This window comes from Platalea leucorodia (genome assembly GCF_965183815.1).
Source record: "Platalea leucorodia genome assembly, chromosome: 19".
NCBI classification, from domain to species: Eukaryota; Metazoa; Chordata; class Aves; order Pelecaniformes; family Threskiornithidae; genus Platalea; species Platalea leucorodia.
The window spans coordinates 6590904-6610526 of NC_138841.1; the positions used below are offsets into that span (position 1 = coordinate 6590904).

At 49.0% G+C, this 19623-nt stretch overlaps 1 protein-coding gene across 1 annotated transcript in view; it reads left to right on the forward strand.

Annotated features, from left to right (window-relative positions):
* Nucleotides 1–3385: 3385 nt before the first annotated feature.
* Nucleotides 3386–19623, forward strand: part of PKP1 (plakophilin 1) — a gene marked incomplete at both ends in the record, with an annotated part of 42247 nt that continues 26009 nt past the window's right edge. The window contains 2 exons of the mRNA XM_082330430.1: nt 3386–3587; nt 10803–10903. Coding sequence (XP_082186556.1) covers nt 3386–3587; nt 10803–10903 — 303 coding nt within the window. The remainder of the gene's footprint in view (nt 3588–10802; nt 10904–19623) is intronic.

Below are 19623 nucleotides of genomic sequence, written 5' to 3' on the forward strand. Positions count from 1 at the left end.
CCCGGTTGGATCCGAGCTCTCCATCTGCCCTGTTCCTGTGGTGCTTTCTGGTCCCACAGAAGAAAGAGAACCTTTCATGAGAGGCAGAGCGAAACTAAGGCTTTGCAACTCTGAAGAGCAGGTTTCTTCCTGGGGAAACCTTGCCGGGCTCTGGAAAGCCTCAGCTGTGCTGGGGTGAGGCTGAGTCACTGCTCAGAAAACGACATTATCCTGGTAAATACAAGAAATTCCCAGCACCCTTACCTCTGTCCATCCTGACGACCACCCACCCCGAGGAAGAAGCAACCCCAGGTGCTAAAAAAAAAAACCACAGCAGGTGGACAAGGACAATTCCTTGTCACCAATTTTGGGGGCCAATTATTTCCCCCCAGCAGATTTTGTAGCGATCTGTAGACACTTTCAGCTCAGGAGCGCCTGACAAGTTTGAACAGCAAACCCTGCACCGCTCTGGGAGCAGTATTGGGCCAGCGAGCCCTTTGATTGCAATCAGCGAGTTGGCAGGAACCCCAGGAACTCATACAAAAATGCTTTGAAGAGGCCAGATGCACAAGGCGTGTCCCTGTGTGGGGTGCGGAGCGGTGATTCACGGCATCGCCATGCGATGCTTGGTGCGCACACATGCAGCCGTCGGACCACAGCGAAGGCCCCTGTCTCCCTCAAATCACTGGTTGCCTATTTATTTTATTTTTTTTTTAACCCTCCAATCTTTTGCCAATCGCACCCCAAATTCGGCACAGGTTTTGTTTCCCTTTCAGCCTTCTCCCGCTGCTGCCTGCGAGCTCCAGACAGAAAGGCAGACAGGGAATTTGCTTCAGGCGCTGGTAGATGCAAGCTCTGCTGCTGCGCCGGTGGTGCGCTGGGCTTGCTGGGGATGACACTCACCATGCTCTGCTAAGTAAGCATCCCCAGCCCGTGATTCAGAGCAGAAAGAGCAGTTTGTATAGAGGTGCAATAAACTCCTTTGTTTAAGTACCTTTTGCTCTTTTAGATACGAGTTTGGAGTCTTGCAGAAACACGGGAGATTCCCTCCCTTGGGCTAGACCGTGCAAACTCGCCCGAAGAAACTATTGTTTCTTGAAAGCCTCTCTAAGCTCCCTGTCCCCAGCTACGCAGCCCAGCTCAGCATTTTGGGCGAGTTATGAAACAGGGCAGATGCCGGAGCGTAGCGTTTGTATTATTCGCCAGCAAATGACGGGATGTGATAAACACTTGGCTCTCCCGTGCGGGGACAGGGTGAGGGCTGTTCCTTGCCGTGGGGGAAATGACATTACAGGTTTGCAAGAGCTGGGCACTTTGTTGTGCAGAAGCCATCTGACGCTGACAGCCTGTCATTGATTTGCGAAAACATCATTTGGCATCGATAACAAGCTTTCAGGAGAAACAAGTAGGACAGAGGAAAACAACAGCCAGGTATTGCTTTGCTGTTCCCTGCCTGGACTGGAAGCGCACAGACTTATCCCCACTCTGTGAAATGCACAGGAGCAGCAGAAAATCCTCCTCCATCTCACTGTGCATTGGCCACCTGGTCTTGGGCAGCACTCACCCATCATCTTGGGTGGCCTTGCTTGGGCATGGTCTGAATGTCCAAGCTGGTTGGGTGATGGAGCAGAGTGAAGCCACTGCATCCCTTGGGTGAGGTGTCAGGAAACATGGGGAGAGGGGACCAAAGGTTATTACCCTCTAGTTCCTCTAGTCCTGTGTCTCGTTGACAAAGCTTGGGTTTCTGCTCTTGGGTTTCACTGGAGGAGCATCCTGGAGCATCAAAAGAGGAAGATGCACAATGTTCATCTTCCCCAGGAGCGTGCCCTGTGCTTTCTGGTACTGCTTGTGTTCCTACAAAATACGAGCCACCAGGGAAACATGGAACCTGATGACTGGGAATGAAATAGCGTGCTTTCCTGCCGCTTTCAAGGAGGGACCCAGCATCTCCGAGCTGAAAGTACCAGGCCTGTGGGCAGCCAGACCCCGAGCAGTGATGATTCCTACTGGAACCCCATGAGTCCTCTCCACTACAGCACCCTCCATCCAGCAGCGTGGAGCCTGCTCCTCCTGGCCCTTCTCCAGGCTCTGTGCTGAGACGAGCACCCAGGACCCAGTCCTGGGGGGCCCAGGAAGCCTCTGCCCTGGGCATCCTTCCCTCAGCCTCCCTCCTGATGGGGTTTGTGCCTCTTCTCCTGTATCAGCCTCTTGTGGCTTGGCAGGAGCTTTGTCAGCGCTTGCTGTGACCTGAAACTGGTCACACCAGCACTGAGGTGTTCAGTTCTCTGCAAACGAGTTGCTGCAGTGTGGCTTGGCAGAGAGGAAACTCTCTGCTCAAATTCATAATCTGGCATGTCATTTCTTGTACAGCCATTTTATCTTCTATTCAGGTTGATAAAAGTCTTATTTTTCTCCGTGCTACCCCAAGTTATTTGCAAAGGTTGCCCCAGCTGTTTGCCAGGTGGCTGCCCTGATTTCTCCATAGGGCTATCCCTGCAAAAAGTGGCCCCCCTTTGGGACGAGGTCTCACCCCGGTGAACACAGCAGCACCCTGCAGTCAGCAGGACCCTTCATGACCCCTACTTTAGGTGCTCTGCAGGAGACCCTGCAGTCCTGGGCTCAGTGGGGTGGGTTTGCAACCTGTACAGGCAGAGGAAGCTTTTTGCAAATGGGGAGCTGGACACAATGGCCCAGGAGCATCTCGGCAGGACAGAGGCCGGACCCCCAGGCAGGAACGGGTGCTGCAGGCAGCATTGCTTCTCTGACCCATGGTGTGTGCAATGCTGCCTCCTACTAGCAGGGGCGTCCCCAGGCTCTTGGCACTGAGACACCATTTTGATCCAGTTTAGACTAAGGGAAATAATAAAATACAAGATAAACAGGCTGTGTGGGAGATTCTCCAGCCCTCCGGCTGCTGAAGAGCACCGTTTCCTACTCAGACCCACAAAGCCTCACCCATGAGCCCTTCACAGTGAAGGGGACGGCAATGTCCATCCCCAGTCTTCATGCCTCCCAGCCTTGCCTGCTCCCCATTGGTACCCGCATGCCCTCCTCAACCCGTCTGTTTCGGCGCCGGCTGGGAGAGGCAGATTTGGGGCGAGGGCAGCAGGGAGCTGCGTGCCCTGCAGCAGCGGCGCGGGGGCTGTGAGCGAGCCATGGCGGGGAGCACGTGGGTGTGTGCAGGCAGGGCTGTATATCCAGTCTGGCAGAGGGTGTGCCTGCTCACACACCGGGGAGCTGAGCCGAGAGCAGGAGCCCTGAGACACCCTCGGCTGGGGGACGTATGGCAAGGAGGGGTTTGGGAGATTAACCCCAGCGCGAGACTCATTTGCTGTCACCTTGTGTCGTGCGCCGTCAGCTGAAGTGCAGCCCCCTCTCCCCCCAGCCCCACAGTCTGCTTGCAGCCATGCTTCACTCTCCACTGAAAACAGCGTTGGCATATGAGTGTTTCCAAGACCAGGCCAGCTCCACGCTGGCTCTGCCCTCGGACCACAAGCTGAAAACTAAGGGCACAGGAAAACAGCGGGTGCAAGAGCAAGTGATGATGACGGTGAAGCGGCAGAAGCAAAAGTCGTCCGTGTCGTCGAGCGTGGGCCACTCCAACCGAGGTAAAATCGCACCGCACTCTGGACAGCAAGGGGGTCCCCTCTGGGAACAGAGCAGCTGCTTTGGGGTGCTTTTGTGGGGTTTTGCTTGTGGGGGACAGACTGGTTTGCGTCTCTCATGGGTTGCACCGGGCAGGGGATGCTGAGGTCTCTTGCACTGGATGGAAGAGTTAGGACAAGATGCGGAGCCAGATGCATTGACTCCCTCCCTGGTGGAGCAGCTGCACTGCTCCACATCCCTGAGGCTCTTGGACATTTCAGTGTGGTGCTATTAACCATGTGTTCCCTGGCTCTAAAGCCGGAGTAGCTGCCTAACTTTTGCAACTCCTTCCTCTGCAAGTGCCCCCATGGTTGGAATCCTCCACCAGACCCGTCCCCTCCTGCGGAGGGCCAAAGCTAACAGCATTGCTCTTCCACCATGCCATGGGGACGGGAGCTGGCCACAAGCCAGGGCTCAGCTGTCTCCTAAGCATTGCGGCAGATGGAGAGCAGGCAGCTCTGCCTACGCACAGGACCCAGACCTGAGCTCATGATTCGCCTCTGATGTCATTTGCAGGCTGAGAAATGTGGGACACCCCAGTGTGAGTGGTAGGAAGGAGATGAGTTAGGAGGAGAGATGTCCTTTTCTTACCACAGTGGCTTGCGTTGGTTCCGTGGGGATGCTTTGCAGCCCCTTGCGTTTTGCAGATGGGTAGAAAGGGGTGTAGGGTTCTGGGCAGCCGGTTCACTTCCATGCACTGAGTCTGTGCCATAGAAAGCAAGGAATCAGCTGAGTCCTGGAGCCAGGTTTCCCACTGGAATACCTTCCTCTTTGGGTCAAAGCTTGGCAAATGGTTTTCTTCACTGTCCTTGCTTCTGGAGAAAGCAGATTTGGAGGTAAACCCCAGCTTTCCCCAGCCAGGAGCTGCAAACCCAGAGAGTTGCGACAGCCACAGTGCAAAACCTCCTGGCTCTCGGAGGTGCATTTGCCAGCAGCTGCAGCAAGCGCACTGACCTGGCTGAGTTCACTGGAAAGAGGAAAGCCCGAGGCTTTGGGGCAGAGGGGGTGCCGGGGCTGGGACTGAACTGTTTGGCTGCGTCTGGGGTGAGGAGCACGTAGAGGGGTGTTTGCTGGAAAGCTGGGTGAGCTGGGCCAGTCTCTGCCACCCCTTTCCATGACTGTGGCTTGCCTGGCAGCTTTTCCAAGCTGGATTGTGAGGCTGAATCCAGTGCTGGTGAGGTGTCATGGTCCAGACACATGTTTTGGGCTGGTTTACCAAGAGAAGCTGGATGGCACTAGGCTGCCAGGTGAAGAGTGGAGGTGGTGGTCCCATAGGAGCCATCCTGACTGTGCGCATTGCAATAGCTGCAATAGAGGGAACAGAGCAGCTCCACGGTGGATGGCATGTGTGCAGTGACCCGTGATGGGCACCACCAAGAACAGATCTCTGCTTTCTCTTTTTTTTGTGTGTTTGTGGACATCGACTCCAAGGGGTGGATGGGGGACGGGGCAAGGAGAACTTTCTTCTGCCACCAAAATGGAAGATGCAAATCTCCTCCTACCTCAGGAGGGTTTATTGCTTAAGGTGTTGTGGTGCCAGACCTGACAAAATAAAATAGAAACCAAGATGAGACGAGAGGCTCTGGATGGGGACTGGGGCACTGCCAGCCTCCCTTTCCAGTGGAGGGGTATTTCAAGGGGAATTGGGTAGAGGTGTCCCCCACTGCTGCCCACAGGCAGGAGGGAGGGGAGGCAGAGGGGGATTATTCTGCTTGGAGAGGAGCCCAGGTGAAACCACTGGGAAAAGAAAAAAAGAAAAAACAAATTCCCAAGCTGCCCGTCTCTGCTCGACAGGCTGAAGCTAAACCCCGCCTCCAGACACTTTTGGAAATGTCTGGGAATGGGAATTGCGTGGAAATGTGCAGCTCTGGTTTCTGTGTCCCAGGGAAGCTGAGTCACATCCAGCTCCCAGGAGCTGCCTGCAAACATGGGGCCAAGGCCGCCCCGTTCCCACCGCAGGGAGGTTCGCCAGCACAAAGGTCCTGGTGGCTGATTCACCCTAGCGGCTGCTGTCTCAGTGCGTTTCTGGACAGAATCCCAGAAGGGCAAGAAGTTGCCATTTGTTCTCAGGATCTTCTCCTGGGTTGAAGCCTGAGAAGGTCAGCCTAAACTTCCAAGTGTTGATTTTTACTGCTGTTGGTCCAAAGGTTAGCTGAGAAGACCTAATGAGAAGCATTAATGTTTCCTACAAACAGGCTACATGGGTCTGTCAGGCATGGATGACTGCCTGTTCAAACAATCCTGCATCATCCTGAGCCATCAGCTACCTGCATCCCGCCATGATTTCTCAGAGATGCTCCTCAAAGGTAGCACAAGCTGAGGAATTCACAAAATCCCTTTATAAATGTGCAAGTGCTTTGTTCCCTCTGCACCCAGACAGTTCCCTGAGCGTGTCTCATTAGGTGTTGGTCCAGGTCCAGACGGCTGTTGCTGCATTTTGAGCTGTGGTTTGAGCAGGAGCTGAAGCGTGGCGCAGAGCTTCCCCCAGCTTCAGGAACACGTGTGCCTGTGTGTGTAGGACAGGGACCATGGACATGGACCCCTCTTGCATGTAGCAGGGATGGACGTTGTTGTATCCCATAACTGGACTTTAGAGGGTCAACAGACGTTCCCTCAATGTCTTGCTAATTGATGGATACATAAAATTAGTTGGTTATTTGGAGTCCAGCAGATCAAAACATTGTGGCTGCTCTCTGAAGATCTGGTGTCACCCAATATGTGCACAAGCCACAGCAGAGCAAGGTGATCCATCTGGGCTCAAACTGGTGTGCACTGGGGTAGGGCAGCGAGCAGAAACCAGTGGCAAGCAGCATAATCCTGCACCCACAGTGGGGCCTTTTCCCAGTGCAGCAGCTATGGGTGTTTCCAAGGACGGCTGCAGAGTTTTGGGTCTGAGGAGTCTGCCCTCGTTGGACTTTGGGTCTGTGGGGTCTGCCCTAGGGCACATCTGCCCTTCTCACCATGGGAACAGCTAACTGGATGGCTCCCTCTGAATTTGCGAGTAATGCAAATTTCCAGGGAAAATGAATTGCAGTGGCATGGCAGGAGAAAAGGCCAGGCCAAGCTGAACCAGCTCCTCGTAGCCAACAGCACTAGTCTGCAAAGTCCTCTGGCTAAAAAAAAGGTTTGCCAGTGACTCGTCACTGGCTGGCAGGGAACAGCAGGGAGGAAAGATCTGAGGAAACCCAACCGAGGAGTGTTGTATCCAACTATCTCGCGGCTGAGCTGTGATTTAGAGGTTTGCTATGCTGGCTGTGGCTGAGAGGGGAGAAATTCCACCTAGCTCTAATGGGATCCCACCTAGCTCTAATGGGGGTCATTACTTTGATGTGAAGGGAAGAGGAGATTTTTGGGGATAGTAAGTCTTTTGAAGACTTCTGTAACCTTTCCCCAGCATGAGATGATTCAGTGAAAGCCATCCACTCTTCCACAAACCTTAGAGTATTGGTATAGAAAAAATACCAAAACCCTTTAGCTCATAGGCCAGAAGGCAGAAATGAAGTTTGGTCATTCCTGCAAGAATCTCAGCTTCTGGGATTTCACTAACACTTCTCTCCTAGGAGGCATCCAGGCTTTGCTTTGTGCCTCCCACAAGCCCTCTTCTCTTACTATGTTTTTCCTGTTTAATCATCCTTATTGTTTTAAAGCTGTGCATAGTTTATTATTTAACTCGCCTAGCCTGCACTTCCAGTGACTGGTTCCTGTCTTGCCTTTCCCTGCCGCAGATTAATATTTATTAACATGCACCCATTTCCACAATGTTCCCTGTTAGCTTTATGTGTCCAGCTGAAGTCTGTCACTGTCGTGCTTGAAAAATGGCACTTTTAACACAATTCTTCTCCTTGCCATTGGTCTCTTAGGTTCAAGGGGTGTAAAGTTGCCTTTGAAGAAAGTAAATAACTCATCAAGCACAGGCGTATTGGGTTAGAAGGAAGTCCCAGTTTGCTCTGCAATGGTTGATAACAGCTATAGAGAGGAGAATGAGGGCAAGGAGAGCACGTAGTCGGGCTCACCGTGATTAAGGGCAAGATCTTGCAATCCTTATCTGTTGTAGTTAGATTTTACTCTCGTGAACTGTCCCACTGAAGTTAAATGAGATTTGAGATTGACCAAGTTTTGAAGGAAATGCCTTGGGGGAATGACAATTTGGGGGTGGGAGAGAGGGGTCCCTACAACAACCCAGCCAGCACCTGAGCAGCCCTCAGGGGTATTTTCTGCCCACAACCACTGTCGCTGGGAGGCTGTGCTTCATCTGAGTGATTTTCATCCATGTCTTTTCTGCCTCTGTCCCATCTGTTATCTACTGCTAATACAGTGGTTTTAATTGGCTCTGTGTTTGTCCAAGTGCAATTGGGCACTTCAGAGACATAAACAGCTGCTGGGATGACAACAAATGGGACACAGACATACGGACAGAGCTAGAAAAAAGCACCAGGGAGGCATCTCCCCCAAAGAGCATTTCACCCCCTGCCAGAATGTTTTTTTCAGGAGATAGTCAGTTTTTATCCCAGATTCTCAGGACCTGTGACCAGCTTGTATGGTCTTTACCCTTGGGGTGGTTGAAAAGAGGAATATCCTTCCTCTCCCCGAGGGCTGGTGATACACCTCCAAGTTGGCTTTCAAGATGAACCAGGCAGAGAAGTGTCTAAACTTGCAGGACTAAACAAAGATGATGTTTTCTTTAGCCACTTCCATCAGAAAATCCCCAGGTTCTTCCTGGCCTTTGAACTGAGTTCTCCAAGCAGTAAATCACAGTTGCGTGGTGGCAGGAGAAGCACATTCTCCAACCAGCAAGGCAGCTTCAAAATGCCTTGAACATTTGAGATTATATATACTTATATATTTGTAAGATCTTATATACAGGTTCTTGGAGGTGAAGGTAACTCTTCAACTGAAGAACATAAACTTGCATGAACTGCCTGGTCTCTTGAATTTGGCCATGTAGCGGTGACTTTATACAAGAAAATTAATGTGCCTAAACTGGCTTGGTTTTGGCATCGCCTTGCTCAACCCCAAAGTCTTTAGTGCAGTGCATGGCAAGAACAGATCCTGAAAGGAAAAGCGTGGTCCCCAGGGAGGGCTGGTCAGATCAGCCTGTGAGTCATGCCCAGAAACCCTTTCTTCCAACAGTGTCAGGAAAATGCTCCCAGGTACTCCAGCCTGCAGTTAAATGATGTTTGCACAAAACAAGAAGTTGATTGTAAGAAAGAAATCCCAGGAAACTGTTATAATGGGATTGTTTTATCTTTGTGCTCAGAACGATTGTTCCTAGCTAACTCTGTCCCCTGATGAATCACCTGGCCCAAATTTACCATTTCAAGCCCCACCTTGCTTCTGCTGAAGCCCAACAGTAATGTCCTAATCTGGAGTTTATAAGAAATCCCAGGGTGGGGAGAGAAGCACAAGGTGAAGGGCACAGCTGAATCATATCCCCTGTCGCACATCGATGGCCCTTTCCTTGCCTTATCAGCAAGTTCTGTGCAACTTAATAGATATGAAGCAATCCAGGCCGGAGAGACATTAATAGGGAACAATGTCCACCAAGTCTCTAGACTGTGGAAGATGAGATCCTGTGGTTTTCTGCACAAGTGTATGTCTGTGAAACTATGCTGCTGTTGCTTGTTCTGCATTCAGTGATGTTCTTCAGATGCTGCCATCCATGTAGTCTTGCTCCTCTCTTGTTGACAATAGAAAGCAAATCTCATTATTTATACCACATCTACAGGAATCATCTTCCTGAGAAAATGCAAGAATTTTTTAGCCATGAACCAAATCACCATAACAGGTTCTGGATGCCTCAGGCAAGGCAATAAACGAGATTTATTCCAGGGATCAGTGCCTGTAGAAGACCTGAGTGGCTTCAGGGCCTTTGTGGTCGAGCTTATCCAGTTTATCTAAGAGATGAGTCTTATCAAACAATCAGAGAGATTAGGATATTTCTGACGTTACCCACCAGTTTAGGTGTGTAACTTAAGACAGGTAAGTCCTGATTTTGTACTTTGTTAGACATTCAGAGCTTCCCCTGGAAGTTAATTGGAGTGGAGGTTTTGCACTTCCTCATAACGGGACTTCGGATGCCACAATTATTGAGCACTTTTGAAAACGAAAATTAAATGACCTTAAACTCTTTTGGACCATCTGAAGGGGGTTAAGGGAATTCCAGCATGGAAAGAGAATCACTCACTCCATTTTTTCTTGTAGTGATGAATGTAGCTGTGAGTAAGATACTTTTAGGAGGGATCCAAAGATTGCACCGTCAAGGGCTGGTGAGAGACAGCTGGAAAAACTTTTAGTAGGGCTGGCATAGGCAAACACAAACACTCTGAATACAGCACTGAGAAACAGTAGAAATGGCTGATGGGTTCCTCCTGATCCAAGATACTTCCATCTTTACAAAACGTATCTGAGATCTAGTCTCACGTATCTCCCCAGCACCCCAAAAATAATGATGGAGCTTAATACATTTTCAGGAAAAGAAAGTACAAATACACAGAGTCATCTTTTAGAGACTGGAGATCAAAATGCAAGGTGGTGAAATTAGGCTTTTTATTGTTTGACTATTCCAGATCCCCAGGTTTAAAATAGACTTGATCATCATTTACCCATCATGTTTGTTATTTACTATTTATTGAATTTAGCAAGCCTGGCTCAGGCTGCTTGTGTCAATGTGATTGTTAGTATTCAGACTAGGAAAGCCAGACCGGCAAAAGGGTCTGGGGTGGGTTTTGCCTTCAGAGAAGAGGCAAATTTTATTTACTTCCAAGTCAGACTAAAGGAAGTATGTTCCAGGTTCAGACCTTCCAGGATGTGTAGCACAAAATATCATTCAGTTCCTCTCGTATAGCAAACACCTAAGACATAGGCCTGGTCTCTGACCCTGTCTGCTCTTGTCCACTGTCGATTTTACGGCACTTGGTCTTTTGTGCTGAAAACCTTAGGCTGTTGCTTGTGGTCTGAGGGCTGGAGTTTCCAAGAGCTCTTCTGAACGGAACATCTTCTATGAATTGCCTGCAATGGCATCGGCTCAACTTACTGCCCATCTTTCCTATGTTCCTGTTAAGGTTTCTAACTCTGTTATTGTTCAGTAACTAAACTCACTGGAAAAAAGAGCGCTGTGCTCTGAAGGGGTGCCTGCTGGGACCGCATTCTCCTGCTGACCATGCTTTTTCCATTTACAGGTTCCATGTACGATGGTTTAGCTGATGGTTATGGCTACGGGACATCCCGGGGCAGCTACTATGCCAAAACCCAAACAGGAAACAGCAGCTGGGGATATCCGGTAAGATACTCTTTTATCTGGGACCTGTGGCATACTCTTGAGGTAACCTGTACAGAAAGCACCCTCTAGCAGGAGCAGTCATGTGGCGAGGTCATAGCACTTCAGAAACTTGCCCAAGAGAGATTATGCATGGCTATCTTAGAAAGTAATTCAATGCAATGGAAGAGGATGATAGAGGACTCTATATCTATGTTGTATGTGGTTGGGGATGTTAGTGTGGACAGGGTTTAGTTTGGTTTTGTGGATTAATATCCAGACGGCACAAGAGGTTTGAAGCTGTCTGAAGGATCAATCATGGGTTCAGACTCTTACAATTCAGTTCAAGCGTGGAGCACATCCATTGCTCACCTGGAACAGTTTCCATTTTTGTTTCCATGTACCAAAACTTCTCTGTGAACAACATTAATGTGGTTAAGTGGTGATGATCAGGCGATTTGCATTATAACTGTGTTGCTAATCCCAATCTCAGTGCTAGAGCAGACCATTTTCAGATATTCTCTGAGCTTGGAAAAGAGGTGGTCCACTTCTCCCACAGGGATTTCCAAAGGAAATATTAGATTGCCAGAAAAAGCATGAGGTAGTACTTGTCTTTGTGCAATCTGAGTTTACACATCCCACAGAGGTCCCAGTCTTGTCCTTGGTGACAGACTCTTGGTACTCTGGGAATCACGCCAAACTACTCCATCATCTACTGGGACAACTTGTACTCGTGTTGCCCCTCCACCTCAGACCTGTATTCTGTTCTTCCTTGGTTTTCATTAGCTGTAAAGTAGAAAGGAGCAATCTGGGATTTGAATATGGGAAAAAGAAAGGGCTCCTTTCAACAACTGTGGGACTGTAAAGCAGCTCCCTGTCAACCATCAAAGGGTTGAACCAGGAAAGGTGCTTATGTCGGCTTCAAGCACACAGACAGAGGGTTGAAGCTTTTCCTGGTAGTTGCCAGATCCTCTGCCTGCTCATAGCATCAGCATTCCTCAGCTTCAGAAAGATTTATCTGTTGTCTTTCTTAATGGCCTTGGTGTAGCATGCTTGCTTCAAGGCAGCGATGTCACTTGCTTGGGTTTGCTGCCTACTGCCGTGTTCAACAGGAAGGACTGGGAGCACTGGCATGCCTTTGAAATTTTTATTTACAGAGTCTGTTGACTTGTTTCAATGATGTCCTTTGCTGAGCTGGTTAAATCCCAGACAGTGGTGGTTTTGCCTGGTTTAAGACGAAAAGGGTGACTATGATGAGTCAGAGCAGAGGTCCATCCAGCCAAGTGTCCTGTTTCCATCAGTAAGGCAGTGAAGGACGCCTGCAGAAGGGTCTAAACATGGTAAGCAGGCAGTGATGCATCCCAGAGTGTTTTTGTGGCCACCAGAAATCTGCAGCCTCCTGAGCCAGAGGTGGAGTCTCTGAGCTTCATAAGTCAGATTCATAAGATTGTGATATTTTGTTTTGATGATATATTGCTGCTTGTCTGTTGTAATTCCTGAATGGAGTTTGTTATGCTTTGTCTAAGAAAAACTGCTCTGTTCCAGGCATTCCAGTAGTTTCTAGCTTTTTTTTTTTTGTTAAAGAGAGAGGAAGCTAAGCCCCAGCTCTGCAGTTGCCCCTCCAGCTCATGCTCATGCTGGCAAGGTCGTGCTGCAGCCAGTGTTGCTGGTGTGAGGATTATTGTTTAATTTTGTTCATTCTTGATCTTCTTCCCAATCATTTACGACAGCTGGACAAGTGCTAAGTAGTTAGAAATGCCACTGGCTGCTGGGGATTTCAGTCCAGCAATGTTGGTGTTCTGATGAACAGCTTGCAAGATGATTATGAAGATCAGGACCTCCATTAGACACCGTAGAGTACTGTGGACACAGCAGTTCAGTCACTTCTGCTTCACCATGGACTTATGCAGCTCATGGCTTTTCTCTGAAGGGCTTTTCTGCATTTACTGATGAGGGAAGGTCTTTCTCCAAACCTAATTGTCTTACAAGCCTTTCATTCTAGAAATTTTTGGTAAAGGTCTTCAGGACCTGGACTACTTTAGAAAAAGGGACTGGGACTTGTGAAGGATTCACAGTAAAATTTGTCTTACCTAACTGTGTCTATCTGAAAATCAGCCATTTAGTCTCAACAAGTCATCTAGGCTCCTCCCATAGCCAACAAAGAGAGAGATGATTCATCTCCTCTATCTTGGAGATCTGTCAGGTCAGGATGAATCAGCCCCTCTGGATGCCTGTCTCCTTCCAGTGGTAGCTGGATCGGAGCAGTCACCTAACAGGTAGACGACTGCAGTTAGGGGCGATGAGTCCCAAGTGCCATTGGCACATTGGAACATATAACCTCAAGCCTAAATCTGCTTAACAAGCTTAACAGACATCATACTCCCCAACCACACCAAGGAACCTCCTCCATTTTGCTTCTTCCAGAAAAGCGCTAAACGTTTACACACATCCATGACCAGCCTCCAGCTTGGGTTAACTTTAACTCTTGTCTATGGACCTGTTTGAAGTCTGTGCAGGTTCTTAAGCATTCTAAAAAATGTTTCCTATTTGTAATTCCTGGGTTGCAAGACATGAAAACAAAGATAAAGCAAATCTATTTTTGAAGACAAAATTGCTGGACTTCTTTCCAGCTGGACTTGGTGCTGTGAATGTTTCTGAGAAGTCTCAAAGTCTTTTGAGATGCACAGGCAAATTCAGGTATTTCAGGGAAATGACCCAGTATAGTATTCAGGAAAATTGCTTGCTCTTAATACTCCTGGAGTTAAAAAGGTGTAACAGGCAATCCACATCCATGCTGCTGCTCAACATTACCTGCAACTTAGGCACTGCTCTTAGATCGCCTTAATCTCAGGCATTGCCTTAGATCGTGACTCTAAATGACAGGAGGTATCCTGTCTCACCCACAGCTCTTAAAAACTATTATTCCTGACTTCCTCCTTTTGTCTTGTTTTGTATCTTCTTGGATATCTCAAGCTTTTTGCTTCTGAGTTTTCTTCCCAACCTTATGATACTGATGTTCAAATATTAGAGCAAAAGAAATGATAGATCTGGCGGAAGAGCTCTCTGTGGATCAGTCAACAGTTTTGACTAAAACCTTTGATTTATCCATTATTCAAGACTATTTTCTCTTTATTCTTCTTGTGGAGTGCCTTGTTTGTAGCAACACTGTAACTAGCATTGCAATGAGTACCTACTCATTGCCAGTGTAACACTGAAATCAGTGGGACCACTCCAGAAACAGTCGCTCTGAGGGCAGCAGGTTTGCGCTTGGCTGCAGCATTTCCTTGGCTCATGTCTCAGGGGTTGGCTCAGCCTTCAGGGATGGAGTCCCCAGTCCCATTTGCACAGTGACCATGGTGGGATGCAGTGATGGGTGCATTAGTGACTGCAAACCTCTCTGTGTTAGGTGATCTTTCAATCCAGGCGCTGTTGAGCCCAGAAGACCCTTAGAGACATTTGTCACCCTACTGACAGTGTGAGTTATGAGTGGCCACCAGTTCCCAAAGCCATCCAACTGCAGGAGCTGGCTACGCTCTGTCCTGAAGTAAGGCCTGAGCAGTGCCTGAGGTCCCACAGAATGCACAGTGGTGACCACAATTTACACAGACAAAACCGAGGGAGGTTTAAATAAGCTAAACTGAGCACCTAGAGCAGTGCAGTCATGGCAGGAGAAGTCTCAGCATGAGCTGCACCCTTGACTCTGACACCTCAATACCGCCCCAAAAATAGGATCTGTTCAGCACTGGGCTCAAAGCCACTGTCACAGTCCGGTGGCCCGTGGGTTGCAGCGAGTGTGCTGTTCACCCCAACTGCCCGCACAGCTGTGGAGATGCACAGCCAAATCCCGAACACCAAGGGAAGGCAGTAAGTGGAGCCAGGGTGAACGCCGTCAGCAAAGACCCTCTGAGGCTTAATTCCCACCTGCAGCAATACTGCTCTTGCCTGGGTCTGCTGGGTTGGCAGCTCCATCCCTGCTGGAGAGTTGGGGGTTCCCAGGTCCCATGTCTGTTTTGGCACTGTCAAGATGATGCAGTATCAGGACAAGGTGCAGAAGCACACCCGACCTCCCCGTGCTGCTGCTGCCACAAGAAGGAAATACATGGGCATGATGTGGGTGTGAGCTGCAGCGTGGCCCCCTGGCACTGCCCCAAACGAGGGGCAAACAAGCCCCTGGTGTGCTGGGTCGGGATGGAGGCACATCTCGGACGTTAGGGTGAGCAGATCATCGTCCCCGCGGAGCTGCCCTCAGCCTGGGGCTTGTAGTGAGTAATGTTTCTGAGAGCAGCCCTGCTCCCAGACCAAGGAATATTTGGCATGTCTGGTGCTGCTCCAAGCAAAGCAGTTAGCTGAGTTGGATCCTGGCACATAGCAGTTGAGGACAAGTGGCTACTGGGCCACCAGTGCTGGCCACTGCTTTCCTCAGGCAGCACTGCTGGGGTCTCAGGCTCTGTGCTGCACTGGCCCACCCAGCTTGGTTTCTGTAGCAATTACGTCCGTTATGGCACTAATGAAAAACGTGCACTTCGGTGATCCCTCTGCACTAGAGACTGTATGTAGATTCTTAAACAAATATTCTCTGTGGGAGAAAGTTGCAGAGCTTTCTCTCCCAAATGCATTATCTGCATGAGAGGTGTCCGCCACGAAAGGGGAACACTCCCTGCTGTCCCTGGCTGGCTTTGCCTCTGTGGACAAAAATCTCTCATCGTCAGCGGGAGCTTTGTTCCATAAGGATTTCAGGACAAAAATTGTCATTTGCTGTGATGACACATTCAAGTTTAAAAGAACCCCCAAAATAGAGTGGTTTGAGCAATCTTATCAAAGAAAACAAAGGTTTATAGTTCTTGCACACCATTCTCAGTCAGACCCTGGTATCCCTGTGAGGTTTTGCAAGAGGCTTTGTGCTTTGGAGTAGCAAGTTGGCCAGAACAAACTGAACCATCAAGACCTCAATCTCAGCTGCATAAAGAACCAGAAGAAAAAGCATACGGAAAGGCAGCACCCAGGAGAGGTGGGAAAGAGCGTTTCAGAAACAGATAAACAATATATTTGCTGGTTTTGCAATTTTTCTCCCTGCAATGGAGTGTGTAGCAGGCAGCAGCTACAGCATTTCGCAAGTAGCATCAAGAGTTTTCCCCACCCATCACTCAGGGTGGGACGCTGTCATGTTGCATTGCCTGTGCTTTGCCCTCCAGCCTGGGAGAAACCTGCTCCTGACGTGTTTATACGGAGTCCTTTACTTCTCTCTGTCTGCTGCTCTAGAAACAAACAAATTGCAAGGGAAAAAATTAGAGCTAGGTAATGAACTGATCGCGTCCTTAGATGCAGAAGTCAGAAACACCCAGTTATCTGGGAGGGCCTCCGACGTGGAAAGGCAGCGCTGAGATCGGAGCGCGATTCCCAGGGCTGGTGTGCCTTGCTTTGTGCTTCTACTTCTCTGGAAAGCGGGAGGAGGAGAGGGACTTTTCCTGTTAAACAAATGGGTTTATGGAAGATAAAGATGGAAAAGGACTCATGATCCATGACCAGGATAATGCCATCTTGACTTTCTCTCTAGCACCAGTTTTATTCCAGTTGAAATAAGAGGTTATTTATTTACCTGTCTTGTGCGACTGTTGGATATTCCAATTGATGTTTCTAAAATGGTCCCATATTGCAGGCTGAGAACTGGTAATCCACAAATACTTATTAATTTAAAGGCAGGTCTTTACTGCTGCCAGTGAAGGAAAGCACTTACTCCTGGGGCCTGATAAGAGCACCTGCACGCTATCAGTGCTCATCTTCGCTGCCTTTCCTCCCCGTGCCTCCCCTCCTTCTTTTAATATGAATGAACGACTCCCAGGGCTTGGCCTCAAACATACAGGCTCATTTCTCAGTAGGGAGGAGAAGTTCAGGCTAAAATTCAGGATGTTGGCATATCCCAGCTGCACGTGAGCATCCTCCTGCATCCTACGAGTGCAGGGGACTGCCGGTGCGTGATGGTGTCTGCCTGAAAGGAGAGACCTACCAAGCTGCCCTGAATTCGCAGGTCCCGTAGGGAGAAGTCTTGGTGATGGCCTGTGCTCTTCTAAAATGGTTTCCAGACCTTGCAGTGCAGAGGGAGTCACTGCTTTCCGTCTCCACTCTGCTTTGAGGGACTTCCTTGTCTTTTCCATCATTTCTCCACACTCCTAAAGGGAGGAGGTGTGGATCTGACCCACCTCCCCCATGCAAACACCCACAAGCAGTGGGCAGATGCAATTCGGGGTGTTAAGAAATCTGGGCGGTTTATGATGTTTGAAGGTGAGAGATTGATTATTTCCTTTCACTAATGCTATTCTGCATAGGGAAAGCTCACTCTACACATGTAATGGCATCAGCAAAAGTTACAAGACTGTTGTCAGGCGGCTCTTTAAACCACAGACTATGTAATAGCATCACCTTCACCTTCAGAGATGTCATCTCTTCTCCAGACGGCAGTGCCTCGCTTCTACCTTGTTGTGCATCCTATCTCACTGATCGCTGCATCCAGCGCAGAGATAACAACATGGGGAACTCCATTCCCTTGGCCATGTTTGCTCCAGTGTTAGAAGCGAAGGTCTTTGACTGAGCTTGGTGAACACCTGAAATGGGGACATAGGTTTTAGTCTGAGAAAGCTGCTCTTAAGGCACAGACCCGGCACTTTGCCGAGATCAAGGAGCGATCAGGTCAGCTACATCTGTCCAAGGATTCATAAAGACTGTTTGGCAAGCAGGTCTGAAATCCGCTGAAGCTGGCAGGAGACTCCTCATCGATTTGGAGGCTTTGGATCAGGCTCCTGCTGCAAAGAGGAATTCTAAGATACCAATTAGGTCCGTGCCACTTGAAAGAGATTAAAATGGGCTCAGCCAAGCATCTGGTAGAATCAGCAATAAAAGTCATGCACTGACTTTGGTAATGAGCTTCACATCACACGGGAACTATTTTCCCATGAGTTTGCAAAAGGCTTCCCCACCCTGCCGGGACCTGCACTGACTTGCCGCTCAGGGCTCCCTGTGTTGCAGAAAGGTGTCTTTCCAAACAGGCGGTCGCTTTGCTTCACCCATCTCAGGGCTGGCAAGAAAGAGGACAATGCTCCATGCCACTATAAAACGCAGCAGGAAATACAGAATTGATAATTCTACATCTATAAACACAGACACACTCACACCTTCCCTCACCCGTTCTGCTGGCGGAGAGCCCATGTGAGTACACTAGAAAGCAAACAATAGCTTTAGATAAATAACAAGTTAGCTCTTCCATGGTTAGCTGAATTGGTTTCAGCAAATGCCCAGGGGCTCCATGGCTCTGCCAAGCTTCTGACAGCCCTACAAAATAATCCCAGCTTATACTGACTCATAAAGAAAAACGACAGGGCTCACATCTAACAAGCTGCTGCTCTGTCCTCCAGCCAGCCGTTGCCAGCGGCGAGCCCTGGGAGCGGGTTTCCTGCTCCACCAAGCAGCAAAATCCACCCTGTACCTTCCTGCCACAACCCTGTCCCCTCCCTTGCTGTCCCGAGGGTTTCTGAACCCAGGAAAATGAAGGAAAAATGAGGACGATATCACCCTTAGAAGGACATACTCATCCACAGTGGAGTAGATTATGATTTCATGAAAGGTGCCTTTGCCGTAGCTGCGCGCGTGCTGCATCCAAAGCAAAATGACGATGGAGAGAACCTCTGTGCATGGCCATCCTGGAAATTTCGGTGGGCTTGCCCCACTGCCAGGGAAGCCCCCAAGTGCCTTGTCCTTGCTATTCTTATCGCATGCACATTCTTCTTCCAAACCCCTGGGAGCTCTGCAGTATGCACCAAACCTGTTACCCGCTGTGCTGCAGTACTAACAGGTTTTTTCTGTGTCCTCTGGAGTAAACACAAAGCGAATTTGCTCCCCTTTTCCCCCCTTCCAGCAACTCACCTGTTTAGATGCAAACCTGCAGAATGAAAGTATGAAAACTACTTCAGACTGGTGCTCAAATGACAGAGCAAGCTGGGTATCGGCGTAGCTGGACTAAAGGCTTTCTTCTTATCCAGACGGCATGCCTGCTAGGTAACCCTTTTTAAAAGTTTTCAGCCGTTACCTGTGCAACTCTCTGGGACACAGCAGAGAGGATTCACTGCATTCCTGAAGATCAGTTTGTTAATGGAAATATTTGGCTTAATTAATTAACATAATGACAATTCTGCAGAGTGTTGGAGACAGGAATGATGCTGAGTGTGCTCAGGGCTGGGATGAAGTTGGGGCAGAGCAGCGGGACTCAGGGTGAGCCTGCAGAGGATACCAATTTCTCTGTCACGTGTTTTTTTCTAGGTTAGGAAATACGGATTTTTTTCAGTGACATGAACTATTGCACCAGGCACAGTCTTTTCACACCTTGTGCCTTGAAGCTCCATGGAAATAATTAGGTGCCAGTGTTGACTTTTCTCTCCCAGCCCAAGGGATGCCTGGGTGCTTTTGCAGAAAGAGGCGTCCAAAGTACCGCTGCTTAAAGTTAGGTGAGAAAAAAAACCTTGGCCCAACAAGAGACCACAGATGAGTTTTGCCAAGATAAACCAAAGGGGAACGGGGCAGGCAGTTTTATTCCTTAGTTCTTTTCATGCCTGTTTGCTGTAGGTCTTGGAGATCCGCTTGCCAGCGTGCTGAGGGGGATGCACTGGAAAAATTCAATATCATAGGGCAAAGAGCACTAAAATAGCTTTATTTATTTTCCTTTCTGTAGTACACACCTTAGTGACTTGTCTCTCACT